The sequence below is a fragment of the Trichoplusia ni genome, chromosome 27 (genome assembly GCF_003590095.1).
Source record: "Trichoplusia ni isolate ovarian cell line Hi5 chromosome 27, tn1, whole genome shotgun sequence".
NCBI classification, from domain to species: Eukaryota; Metazoa; Arthropoda; class Insecta; order Lepidoptera; family Noctuidae; genus Trichoplusia; species Trichoplusia ni.
Window position 1 is genome coordinate 2,027,286 of NC_039504.1, and position 14,442 is coordinate 2,041,727.

A 14,442-nucleotide genomic window follows, 5' to 3' on the forward strand; every position below is an offset into this window, starting at 1 on the left:
TGTACCTACAATAATATAAACTATACTTCAAGCATTAAAGTTCAAACAAAACATTTCAAATTTTAGCCTTCACTTCTTTGGCATCTGTTTTTGTTTTTCAGTAATTGTTTTTTCTGTGTAGTTCTGAAACTTCTTTGGCAATCTGTTTCAGAGTTTATTTGTATTTTTAAGAACAATATAAAGTGTTTAAAAAGTTATAAATGAAACTATGACTGAAAACGTATTATTTTTACATTTTAAAAAGGACTACAAAAATTTCAAACTCGTTAAACTGAAGTAATTTCTCCCAGCATGTATTTTCAAAAGACATATTATTATATTTCATTAATTCTATTACGTAATAATTGGGTGTATAATATTTATATCTGGTGTGAACACACTGGTTGGCCTCAGGCGAGAATCGTCCCATGTTTGCGAAACAAATACGAGATTTGATTCCGCAAAATATGCCACAATGTGTAACAATAGTGGGTAGTAAAACTTCATTCACTAGAAGCGAGAAATTTTGTGACACTTGCTGTGCAATGCCTGCTGTATATGATAATTTTTGTCAGTATAGCGAAGCGAGACCGCAATGAATGTCAACTTACATGATAATGATCGCAGTTTGAATCAAGCTTAATATGTAGTCTTATTTCCCCACAAAAACATGTGGAAGCTTTGTTCCGATAAAACAATTCTTGGTAATATCTTATCTAATTAAATATTGTTTGCTGTGAGCTTTGCTTGTTGATGTCATTATTCCGTTATGGTTTTATACGTTTATTTGTGATGTATATTAAAGGAAATGTAATAATTATTTCAAAAAATAATTTTGCGGAACATAAATGTCTTGAGACAAAATTCAAAACCCACATCAGTTAACTGAAGTTATTTTAACCAAGGAATATTACCAAACTGTAGACGATGTCTATATACAGACAAAGAACCTTTGATAAATAAGAAAAAAAACATGAATAAAAAGTATTTCCCCTTTAAAAATTTTATTTTTCGTAGAACTTAAGCTACCGTAAAAAATCCGGAAAGATTTCTTTTTAACGGTCACCCAATGCGCCCGCTTAAGTGAAAATTTGTGACCGCAAAATCTTTTAAAAAACCCTCTGCAAAAATAGAGAGGAAAATAGGATTTTACAATATAATAAACCTCTTTGGCTGGAAATAAAAGATGGCAAGGCGGGTAAAGGGTGTGGTGAGAATTTTAAAATAAAAGCTTACAGTAATTTGACTTGAAAAGTGTTGGTGTTACTGAAACTGAAATAGCCATTATTTTAAAAATTACACTTTTGTTCAGATTTGGTAAATACATTCACAGCCTGTACAAAACAGCATTATATGGAACTGTCTACTAAACAATTTTCAGATTATACATCTATACTAATATATAAAGCTGAAGAGTTTGTTTGAACGCGCTAATCTCATGAACTATTGTTTCAAATTACACATGGGTTAAAAACAGCTGTCTTTCAAAAACACTCTCATTCAGTACAGAAATTAACCCTACAACAAATTGATACGACGTGCCATCATTTAATTAGTTTTTATTGCTGTAAAATTAAATGAATTATCCTTTATTTGCTCAGCTATTTGTGTATCTTAAAAGGGTCTAAATGACATTTGATTTGGCTTCTTTAAATTTATGTTACGTTATCCAAGTAGTACTTAGTGCTTGTAAATACTGTACCATCCATATTTTATGATATCCAAATGGGTTTAATGTATATGTAGAAGGGTTGATTTAGTAAGCGATCCCTTTGGATTTGTCGATATATTCTGTGAACAGTTGTATTCTACAAGCTTTTAGTGTAATTTATGGCAATTTTATTAGATTTTTGTTTATCTAAAAGTCACTTCTATGAATATGTATTTATTTAATATTAATATTCAGTGTAATTTTGTCTTATAATGTATGTATTTTGTTTTTACTTTTTGCTTTTCGAAATGTTTTTGTTTAAAGTTGATAAATAAGAATCGAATTGTATATACCATTTAATATCTTATCATTTCAAATCTTACGTGCAGTATCATAATATCATAAACATCTTAAATTTATAAAAAAAATAATGTATGAAGCATTGTAACGAATAGCTATTTAAATTTCGGTCTATCGAATGCGAAGCTCTATAAAATAAACAAGGTTTCAAAAGGAAATAAAGTGCACATTCGTATTTTATGCCGGTCCAAGTTTCATCCCACATTGTTAATTTTATGACACCATAAAACGAAATTTCTTATTATCGCTTTTTAAAAAGGATTCAAACTTTTTTGTATCCCGTTTTATGGTTTATTTCATGGAGTATCGTTTAAGTTACATTATCAAAAAATTTGAAAGTTATGGCTTTCGTTTTTTTTCTGTGCCGTCAGAAAAATAGTCACTAAGTTCAGAGCTCTAATATATTTTTTTTTCAATTATTGCATATTATTTGATACAGTATGTACAAAAAATAAACGTGTAACCGACAGATAGAACAGACAATAAAAATAAACAATGTTCAAGCTTCATATTGTAAGCAAATCGCTCAGTTATCATAACATACTCATGACGTCACAGATCACAACATACTATGAAATAAGACAACTTTTAAAGCGCATCAACAAAACAAAAGACAATCTTTGTTCTTCAGAGCGACAATATTTAAGCCCGGTCTAAGCCAAACGACGTAACTTATAACGTATCCCCCGTATAAACTCCAGGGGAAGAAAGATTGTTCTCAAGGAAATGTGTCAATTTCACCCCGTACTAAGGAGAATTTTGCTAGAATAAGTATTTTAATACATCCACATTATATCACCGACTCAAGAGAATTGACGCTTAAGACATTCATAAAGGTTGAATTACTGGGTGACTGAATGGATGAAATTTAAAATTGAGCATTTTATTCTTTTTGCACAGGCATTTTAATTTTAATTTTTGTCGTTAATACATTCACCATGTTATGTAAAAGCTCTGAAGCTATTAAATCAAAATACTCAAAACGATTTCGACGATCAATTTCGAAGTGCAATCACTCAGGAAAATTATAATCCGGAGTTCCGAACATTTATGTCTACTGACGAAGCATTGTATACGCTTTTGAGGGTCTGTGAACGAAGACTATTTTAATGCGACCGTTTTATTAATAAGCCTTATCTCATAAGCCAAGATAAAGTGTATAGGTCAAGTCAACCAGTCGGTCGCGCAACACTGAAGATGCCGCTAAAGAGGCTAAAAAACACAAATTTAGAATAGAAAACAGTCACGTTACAGTAAAAAATTAATCCCGTTTTTGATTTCTTATTATTGCGGTAACAGAAATTTTATGCCATAAGTAAAAAATCAATTCTCTAGGTAGATGGCCAGCCGGACGTTCAATGAACCCTTGTTGTAGACTGACGTTTTACCCTTCGGCCTTGTTTGTTTTGCTTAATCATAATGCTCAAACCGGTTAAAAATTAATTATAACTACTCTACATTACAAAACGTATTACGATTGCATGTTGAATAGTTGTCAACTTTTTAAACCGAGCCTTGAAGTAAACACTCCTTTTTCATCAAACAGTGGCTGGACTAAGGCATTTGCATATTATTAACATCATTCGCTTATGGAGTTAAGCGTAATAATATGCATGTACAGGGAACAGCGCAAGTTACGTCTGCGACTGGAACAATGCGCCCATCCACTGCATAACGACCTGTGTGAACTTTAGTAAAAGAATAATATTTTCCTCGACAACTTTATGACACTTGCTGTTAACTGGAATAAAACAGCATATTTATTTTTAGAAAAAAGATTTTGTTTAATGGTATTCGGCTATTGACTTAATGTGTAATATCTGTCTTGAGGTCTGGGACAAGTGTTTTAAAGTCTAGCGATCTGTTTGCCCGTATTTCGACAGGCTATATCTCATGAACAGTGCTCGTCATGGGCATACAGTTATCTTTAATTTCTTTATAAGGAACCCTTAATATCGCGAGTTTGACGCGCATTTTGCTTTTTTCTTTTATGTTTTTATTTCTGTGAACGAAACAACGTCACTGTTGGCAACTATCTTACGGTAAGATATTGCTACATATCTGTCTAAAGAGGAACCTAACCTTTAACAAATTACAATTGCTATATTCGTACCTTTTCATCAAAATACTCTAAGTGTGAAGACTGACAGGCGCGCTCCTAACTCCCTATTTAACTCTGCATTAGAATGATAGAGACAGGTATAATATCTTTCAAGGGCAACTTTTTGTATTAAAATGACTCCCGCACTGAGGAATATAGCCTTGTCTTTAGCTGCGGGAAATTCGTCACACGTTCAAAGCAAGAAGAAATACAAATGTTACAAATCAAATCAAATCATTTATTTCGCTTTAAATATGGGTACAGAGGGTATTTGCCCTACGCATGTGTATCGAACCCGCGACTCGTCGCTCATAGCTGGTTTGGTGGACTGAACTTTACCACTCGGCTGTAAGAGTAATGTACAAATTGTTTTAAACAATAAAAAATACTGAGTGATATGTGTCTGTGTAATATAACTTGTCAAAGTAAAAAATGTATTTAAAGTTTCATACGTGGGTACATAATTATGTCATTTGCCTACAAAGGCACCTTTATTACACATACATTAAAAAAACTGTTTGCTTAATCTAGAAAAGTAACATGCAAAGGAAAAAGAACTCATAAAATTGCTAGTTTCTGAGTTGTTTACAGCACAGGTAAAGAAAAACTCCGAAACCTTATTTACGCCATTGAACAAATCCATATTAGACACAAATGCCTTCTATCGGTTAGTACTTGAACATCGTTGCGCGAATCCGATTCACACTCGGTTTTTGAGCCTCAATGTTTCCACTAGCAATAAATCATACTAAAATTACAACTAACTAACTTAGAAATCTCCCTTATCTTTGCCCCGTTTGAATCGCTAAGTTTAACACAATTCATATCCAAGCATCAAGAAACTAACTTTCAGTGGTCTTATAAACAAAGTTTGTCGGCTCTAAAGAGAATAATAATATCTTTATTTGCCTACTTCTGTATTATTATCTCTCGTAACCCACTTGCTTGGGGTATATTTGGCGAATTCTTTGGTGGCGTTTTGGTAAAAAATATTGGTTGAATTGTAGCCCCTTGTTCAGATTATGAGGAACTGATGGATTCATCTGGCTTTAATAGTGAGAAGATAACTGCAAGTGCACTGCAATAATACGTCAAAGTCTAATGCCTTGTCGAAACTTATTGTTATTCCGGTATATCTGAAGATGTTTTTTTAAAATGCGACGTTTATCTTGGTCCTAGTCCGCAGTTGACACAGCTAACTTAATGACATTGATTGATGTCTATAGATTATTCAGAGTTTTTTGATTAACATAAGCCTCATATTACTCCATCACTCCAATAGAGAAGTTATCTAAATTGCAAAACCTGATTAGCGATAACAATAACATTATTTCGATTTTGTCATTGTACAAATATCACAGCCAAATCGCTGTTGCGTTGGTTTCGATTGATACTCGTAATATAGGCTTCCAATTTTCACATATATTCCAAAAATACAAAGCGACATGGTTGTCGCTTTGATTTAGTTTGATAATATAAGGTTGCCAGCTTTCATCGCGACAATTCGAAGTTTTTGAGGTCGGTCACTAGGCTTTAAAATAGCCCACTATATAACCACTTTGTTCCATGAAGATGTTGGTGTACATGAGGTTTCTTGCACCTAACAAAAAAGGATACCTTCATATCATAAACATAAAACGCTGCTGTCATGCATTCTTATAGCCCACATCTGGGCTGGAAAAATTAGTTGCCATCGACACGGTTAGAAGCAGCAAATAAGGAAATCACTGGCAGGATTACTAAAGAAATAAGTCGACTAATTCTGGTAATTAGTCGACTTATTTACGTCATTATCAGAATTGAGTGAGTTGCTAATCACAATCAAGGTGCGAAAACTTCATTTGTTCCCTCGCCTACAGAATTACACACATTTTTATAAGTCACGCAAGGAATAAAAACCCCTCTTTTATTCCCAAAGGTTAAGTAGGGACTAATACTTGATTCTCGATAGGGTTAATCATGATGCCTTTCAGAAGTGTTTCTTCATGAGGTAAATGTTTACTGAGGTTTCTCTTAGACTCCACTATTAAATACCTATATTAGGTGACCGACACCTTGAGAAAACTAATAAATCAAAAATGAGCTTTTGCTTAAAAAATGTATTAAATGATTTCTATTCTGCAAGGAGTGTTTCATTTTTGACCTCAAAATTGTACAGTATCTGAATAGAAAACTTGATTGTACTTATTGTGTGACTATCAATGCTGAAATCCTTAACGATTTTTGGGTTAAGCATCTTAGCGTCGGTACATAACCATAAATTCTGTTGTCCAAATATCAATCCTATTTCTTGAGTTTTTCAAATAATTATCCTATCATTTTTATGGGCCAATTACGTAATTTAAGTAAATCCAAAAAAACATGATTATAATCATGGAAATTTAGAAGAAGGAAACGATCTGCGTAAAATCTTTAGAGGCCAAACTGTGCTTGATTAATAGCTGTAAAGAATTCCCAACAGAAGGGGACGTAAAAATGTCTTCGGCGCAAATGTGCAACAGTTCTTCGTTTTGCCTTTGGGAAATTTCGGATATAGAATTTATGGGAGCAGTGGTCGTCTTGGGCATTTTAAATTTGTTCCAAACCAAGCTTGGCCAGACAGTGCTTTCGTGTCACCAGATCATATTTTATTTTAGACAGGAGCAGCTTGAGTGTTTATAAAGTTGCAATGCCACAATAAAATAAAACCGTATTTGCACTATAAGTGCTTAAGGTTATCTCTCATGGAATAGTTAGCTTTAACTAAAATGAGAAGGAATAAGGAATGAGGAATATAAGTAAAAAGGATTAAAAACTCATTTATTTTATTTTGAACACAGATTTTGTTTTCTATTTAACATATTTTCTTGTGCAAGTTTGCTGATTCTTAAAACCTAGGTTGTATGACTAGTGTTATTCTTGTTATTATGATCAAAATTGATTTGGTCAGTACTAAACCTTCTGCCTCTTTAGAGTTTTGTGGCTTGAGTGGCAGAGAGAAGTTTTTGTGTAAAATTCCAAGACTAGTTAACGATCGTCAAGGTGTAAGTTATTCCATAACATTACATTATGCGAAAATGACGTGAAGCACATTTTGTGTGTCAAATAACTCACTTTTAGTTTTTAAAGCCTTAGATATTTTTCTTTATATCTAAAATGATTCTTCGAATTTCTTTTCACATTTTTACTATTCATCTTACGTCAGTATCTGAAACAGTTAAGTTTGAAAAAACCCGTGGAAAGAATCACAGTTGTGCTGGTTGTTATTACACTGAAACATTCACAATTAATTTTAAAATTTCAGAACAGTTGTCACGTGTAACTCAAGTCACCCAGAAGAGCGTGCACAACCATGCAGTTCAAATAGCTGCAAACCCAACTATTTTAATACAACAAAAGGCAAGCGACGCAAACAATTCGATAATAGTTGAAGCTTCTAGAGTCAGAACGAAGTATGTTCAACAAGTACGTTTAGTTTACAGTTTACAGTAAGTTGAAGCAAGGATTGTAGAAGCAAAATAACACTACACATGGTGTTTGCAGTCTCGCTTTTACAAGGGAAACTATATAACTATACAGCTCGAACAAGATAATGTTGATACCAATTTGTTTATTATCGGTCGTGTCATAATTTTATCAGTTTATTATCAACTGCGGCAGACATTTCAGTACACTAACAGTACTATCATATAATTAGATTATCAGATAATTACCTAGAGCAGCAATTGGAGAATATAATAGAATGTTTTTCTTTTAAGTTTTGTAATGTTTTCATCACATTAATTCTGTTGAAATTGGAAACAAAATTCCACAACAGCCAAATTTCAGTTTTAATCAGCATTTACCAAAGCTCCGTTGTCCATAACAATCATCGAACCGGTAATACCTTTAGCTTTGTCACTTGCCAAAAACAAAACTAAATCAGCAACCTCTTTTGTTTCTGAAAGACGTTTCAATGCTGTCAGTTGCGTCAGGAACTCCAGTGTAGCCTCGCCTGTTTCCTCTAAGGCTTCAGTCATCACGGGTCCAGGGCTTACAGAATTAACTCGAACACCACTTGAAGCTAGTTCAGCCGCTACAGATCTGGTGAAGTGGTTTATAGCTGCCTTTGACACGTTGTAGGCAAAAATGTTCTGGGCAATTACCGTCAACCCACATATACTAGATATATTTACGATGTTACCTTTTGTGTCAATTAAGTAAGGTGCAGCAAGATGTGTGAGGTATACTGTGGACCGTAGGTTAGTGTTCATCACTGTATCATACACTTCCATAGCGTTATCAGATAAAATACTTGCAGGTAATGCCATCCCAGCATTGTTGATCAGGATGTCAAGTTTCCCGAAATGTTTGACTGTTTCGTCGACAATCCTCTTAAGATCATTTTCGATAATTATATCTGCGACTATGGCTAATGGATTCTTGCATTTCTTCGCGATGTTGTCCAGCTTCTTTTTGTCGCGTCCAGTAATACAAACTTTGGCACCAGCAGCGGAGAATTCTATGGCAATGGCGGCTCCAATGCCGGAGCTGCCGCCAGTCACAATAACCACCTTGTCGTTGAAGCTCATGATTTGACACTAATCAATACAGGACTAATGTTAATACTGCAAAATATATAGTACAAATTATCACTATATAAACAAAGCTTATCGGCCTTCAATAACTAAAAAATATGCCCAAAGTACCGTAGAACTTTGCGAACTAATTACGACAAATAAAAACTAACTATACAAAATTTACGTTGTGAAAAACAAGGCTGTGTTATCGTTTCTAGTTCTATTAATAGCATTTTTAATTTTAGCTATGTAGAAAAGTTAAACTAATAAAATAAAATCGGAACCCTATTATTAAGGTACCGCTGTCTGTACTACTTGTTTGTATTTAATTACAAACTAAATAATATATAGAGCTCAAGGTTAAGCAAAGTTGGCAAGGCCATACGTTTTTTGGATGACGAGGTCATCAAAACGATTTGTTTTTCTTCCGGCTAGCACTTGACCGGCTATTGGATACAAATTTCGAGTATTAAAATTACCTTGTCCAAGTGACTGAACATGTCATTTACTTTAATCTCAAAAATATAGTATAGTCTCAATATTGGGTACTTTTAGTCAGTGAACGTAGTAGAAGTAGTATCGTAGTAGATACATCATTCTGATTAAAAAATTGCGCCATCATCATGATACAAAAATAGCATTCATGTTCAAAACCATTATCAGCTGACAGGCCCTGGAGAAAACGGATATGAAGTCCCACTTCCTTTGAAGAAGTGAGTTGTATTGACTTTAAACCTAACCCTTAGGAAAAGGTCGACAAGACTGATGAGCTTGCTAGTGCGTGCTTATTATTCCTCACCCCGGTTTTGGCAAAGGAGTGTATTTGTGCATATGAAAACCCTTTTTTTTATTTTTGATAAATTTTTGTGCTTTTCACTTTCTATTCATAAAAAATCTTTCCAAAAACTGTTCTTGTTCGAATTTGTCGAAGTGAAAAATCTACGTCACGAGACTGATAAAATAGGATATTTTCAAGAAAAAGTAAAGCTTTAATGGTATAAAACGTAGGTACATTAAGCTAACGATTATATTTCCTCCTAACAGAGCCATATTTTGAGTTCCGAGAAGGATCGTTTCTGAAATTTAAGCTCCTCTCATTACTAAACCAACACAAGGCTTACGGTTCTCACAAGACACGTAATGGTATTCCATTCACAGTGAAGATACTCAAATACGGCAAGATTGCACAATACAGGAAAATTGTTGGAAATCTTAGGTTCCAACGGCCCCGAGTTATTTACTCTAGGGTCCCGGAATTCCCCGACGATCCGTCAGTTGTTTCTTAAAGAAACAAACGATGCATGCAAATTGTTATGCTCCTAAAGTATTCATTCATTGACGTGTTGAGACTCTGAGATTTTGGGTTCTTCATAAGAAAGGGAAAAAGTGGTATGAGTAGCCATAAAAGATTTGCACTACACGTTGAAAAAATATAAAAGCTTATTTCAAAATTAACCTCTGGTAGGATTAAAATGTAGTATTTTACTAGTTTATTAACCTTCTATTATTAATTATTAGCATGGCAAAAAACAGTTAGGTACTATCAAAAATTTGAAGATCATACCATGCATTTTAAAAATCTTCATTTCAAAGTGAAAAGCAAATAAACCTCTTTGTACATAAACTTGGTAATTGTGAAAACAAAGGCTCGTACCGGATTTGTGGTCTAAGTTGGTCCAACTTCACACAGCTCGTGATTTTCTTCCTTGATGAGGCAAAGCATAACAATGACAATGTCGCGATAGTTTCTTTTACTCATAACTTTAAGAAAAGCAGAGAGTTGTAAAACTAATATTGAACATTAAAATAAAATTTTAAAAGCCGGCCGAATGCGATTAGGAATTTCATATTTCTAACCTGAGAAAGCTTCAAATAATGAGACAAACGTCCAAACAATATTTAAAAAAGCTAATATATTTTCTTATGTAGGTTGAACCAAAATTTCTTTCTGAAATTGAGTGCTTTTTACTTTGAAACTGACTCCTTTAAACCTTTAATAATAAGAGTTAAATTTCCCATTGCCCATTTTTAAAAACTCTCTCGTTTTACTAAATACCTGTATGAAACAATATTTTGCTCTGTTTATGTACAGTAACACGTAAAATAATAAATGTAACAAGCATTAAATTAATAATAACTTCTCACAACATTTAATAAAATTCTAATCAGTATTAACCAAGAATCCGTTGTCCGCAACAAACAACGAACCAGTGATACCTTTAGCTTTCTCACTTGCCAAAAATAAAACTAAATCAGCAATTTCTTTTGTTTCTGAAAGACGTTTTAATGCTGTCTGTTGGGTCAGATGCTGTTTAAACGTTATACCTTTATCCGTCATGATTTGTGATACGGCTTCAAATCCATCACTCATCACGGGTCCAGGGTTTACAGAGTTAACTCGAACACCACTTGAAGCCAGTTCAGACGCTACAGATCTCGTGAAGTGATCAACAGCTGCCTTTGAAACGTTGTAGGCAAAAGTGTTCGTGCCCATCACAGTTTGTCCGCAAATACTTGAAATGTTAATAATGTTACCCTTCGTTTTAATAAGGTGAGGTGCAGCAAGATGTGTGAGGTATACTGTGGACCGTAGGTTAGTGTTCATCACTGTGTCATAGACTTCCATAGCGTTATCAGATAAAATACTTGCAGGTAACCCCATCCCAGCATTGTTGATCAGGATGTCAAGTTTCCCGAAATGTTTGACTGTTTCGTCGACAATCCTCTTGAGATCATTTTCGACAGTTATATCTGCGAGTATGGCTAATGGATTCTTGCATTTCTTCGCGATGTTGTCGAGTTTCTTTTTGTCGCGTCCAGTAATACAAACTTTGGCACCCGCAGCGGAAAAATCAATAGCAATTGCGGCTCCAATGCCGGAGCTGCCGCCAGTCACAATAACCACCTTGTCGTTGAAACTCATGATTCCACTCTAATCAATGAATGACTAATGTTTTGCTTATTTATATAACCATACATCCTCATGTATAACGACAGTGCTTATCAGTACAGTGACTCATAAAACAATCTTTAGTTCCGTAGATTTTTTCAATGCAATTTATTATTAACTAGCTGTTGCCCGCGACTTCGCCCGCGTGGTTAGAAGACATAAGTTATGATTTATACCTGCCCTGTTTTTTCCACATTTTCGCTCCTATTAGTCGCAGCGTGATGGTATATAGTCTAAAGCCTTCCTCGATGAATGGCCTATTCAACACAAAAATAATTTTTCAATTAGGACCAGTAGTTCCTGAGATTAGCGCGTTCAAATAAACAAACAAACAAACTCTTCAGCTTTATATATTAGTATAGATAGATTTACTTCAGAAATAGCGGCAAGAAATTGTCGGACAGAAAATTATGGAAAGGGAAGCCTTTGCCCTGCAGTGGAAACATGCACATGTCTTATTAAAAAGCAAAATGGACTTACTTATTAAGACGAAAGTATTAATATTGAGATCGCATTAGGGATCTAGAAATTAAAGCTAACCTAAATTTTTAGACGTTAGTACTATTTGTCATGAGGTCATAAGGTCTATAAGGTAGGTACTTGGACTAAAATCATTGAACAAAGGCTATCCAACAGTAAATTTGAATTTAATGCAAACAGCCGACACGGTACCCTAAATGTCATGATAGTGTTAATAAGAATAAATCGCTTGGTCGTAATGACTAAGCAAATTTTTTATCATGTTCATAATGATTTGTAGTCTTGTCTTGTAAATCGCTAAGATAATATTGCTTGGTAATCATTATCAGACAAAATTTAATTTCATCTACCAAAAGGACGTATTCACTTATTAACATCACGCAGTAGTTTGTGGGTGCTTATGTACTTGATGCACTCAATGCAATCAGACGTGGTCTTATATGATATGATTTCACTATCATCTCGTCTCGAAGTGTAAGTTTCGTTCAACAAGTGATATTTTAAAAAGCGTTCATAATTATTTGTCACCCTTATTGCTTTTTCTCAGCAGACTGGAAGGATTCATGTTACTTTCTTCTAAATACAATTTTATGTTTCTTTTTATCATCAGCCTTGTTTGTTTTTGCTTATACCTTCCGTCTCTTTACAGTCCTCCCACATCCCACTACTCTTTATCCCCCAACTTTATCCTGGCCTATATTTTCCTCCCAATCGCATCCAACCCCATGTACATACTCTACATCGTAACAAACACACAGAGTTCAAATAGATCTAGGCATATGTATGGTAACAGTTCTATTTGTTATCATCCGCTAAACAGCCCAATGATGGTCGTCGTTCACATTACTAATTCTGTATTTACGTGCCTATCGAACGCATTGTTTGCCATTGTTGTCACGCAATTAGCAGATACGAGATTGTTGAATTTCAAATGTTATCTGCGGTTTCAATTTATTATACGTATCAATAAATTATTATTATTCTAATAACTGCTACGAAGCGGATTTATATTTATTTGATAACGGTTTACTCATGCGTAGCCGTTATCAAATGATTATACAACAATTGTGGATTACGAAAGATGTTCAATATTTTTTGTCACTCTTGTTTAATTTTTATTTGCCGCAGTTTTTACTACTCGAATATGCTAATAACATAAAGCAAATTACATACCAGACTCAAATAAAGAGATTCGCTTAATAGTAATAAAGAGCTAGGTGTTTATAAAATTAAGTAATTACCTAATGTTATGAATAATTAGTAACCTAACTAAAACAAGACTTTTGCTCATTAGCAAACGTATAGTTCCTTCGTCCATGAAGCTCTCAGTCCTCGCAAAGTTTAATGTAACCAAGCAACACTCTTGGTTGAAAAATGAACCCTAGACCTTTGTGATAAGGGTGTCTCTCATTGCTGTCGTGGCATGTGGTTCATTATTTTCTTGAAGTCAAGGCTTTCAAATAATTACCTAAAAGTTGCTAACTTAACACACTCAACATTTAAGTGATTAATTACAATAATGAAGGACTTGAAGCGTCTTGTTGGCGTACACGATGTGATGTCATTTTAATGTTTCATTGTGAGGGGAAGTTTTAATCGTATGCTTTACATGAAACGAGAAAATTGTGTCGCGTTTTCTCGTCGTTACAAACTTGTGCGATATGAGTTGGATAAAGTCTGCTGTTTTAATTAGGCAAATGACTAGTTTCATTTACTTGCTAGACAACATTTGTAAGTCTCTCTTGAATAAGTACGAAAATTGGTGTGGATAGCAAAAGCTGGTAAATTGTCAAGAGTACCTATCGAATCTCGCAGTTTGGACGAGGATAGGATTCGGTTTTTCTGAATCAACATAAATTCGACTTAACCCTAAGTCACGTTAAACGAGATCAGGTAAGCGAATTAATTAAATACCTCGATCCTTATTTCAAGCCTTTGTTGGTAAAGCTACAGCAAAACATCATCTGAGGAAATTATGTCCGTCCAGCTATCATGGTTTATGACATACAGTCTGGTGACGGACGGACGGGCGGACAGCCGGGGCCTCTGTAATAAGGTTCTATTATTAAAATTTGGGTACCGAACGTTAAAAAATAGAAATATCTCTTACTATATTACCCATGTTTTTAGGACTAAAATATCACTCGCATTTCTAACAGCACTCGTTAAATATTATCTATTGTTAATTTCAAAATCTGAAATATAATTCCAGAACATAATAGCAAAAAGAACTTTATAACCCTAGAATTAAAGCTCAAAACTCTAAAAGCAAACATCTCCGTAAGTCCGTTTCAATGTTGTGGGGAACCTACTTGGAATGTTCAAACCTATAATTTTGGTATGAAGTTCAAAACACGTATAAATATTAATGGTCGCGTGTACA

General features: G+C 34.2%; 2 protein-coding genes across 2 annotated transcripts; both read right to left on the bottom strand.

Annotated features, from left to right (window-relative positions):
• Positions 1-6,878: 6,878 nt before the first annotated feature.
• Positions 6,879-10,122, bottom strand: LOC113505886 (uncharacterized oxidoreductase SERP2049-like). Its single transcript, XM_026888744.1, has one exon. The coding sequence runs from the start codon at positions 8,639-8,641 to the stop codon at positions 7,901-7,903; it is 741 nt and encodes a 246-aa protein (XP_026744545.1). The 5' UTR covers positions 8,642-10,122; the 3' UTR covers positions 6,879-7,900.
• Positions 10,123-10,195: 73 nt separating this feature from the next.
• LOC113505885 (uncharacterized oxidoreductase SERP2049-like) lies at positions 10,196-11,717 on the bottom strand. The gene has a single exon (XM_026888743.1). The coding sequence runs from the start codon at positions 11,550-11,552 to the stop codon at positions 10,791-10,793; it is 762 nt and encodes a 253-aa protein (XP_026744544.1). The 5' UTR covers positions 11,553-11,717; the 3' UTR covers positions 10,196-10,790.
• Positions 11,718-14,442: the final 2,725 nt, after the last annotated feature.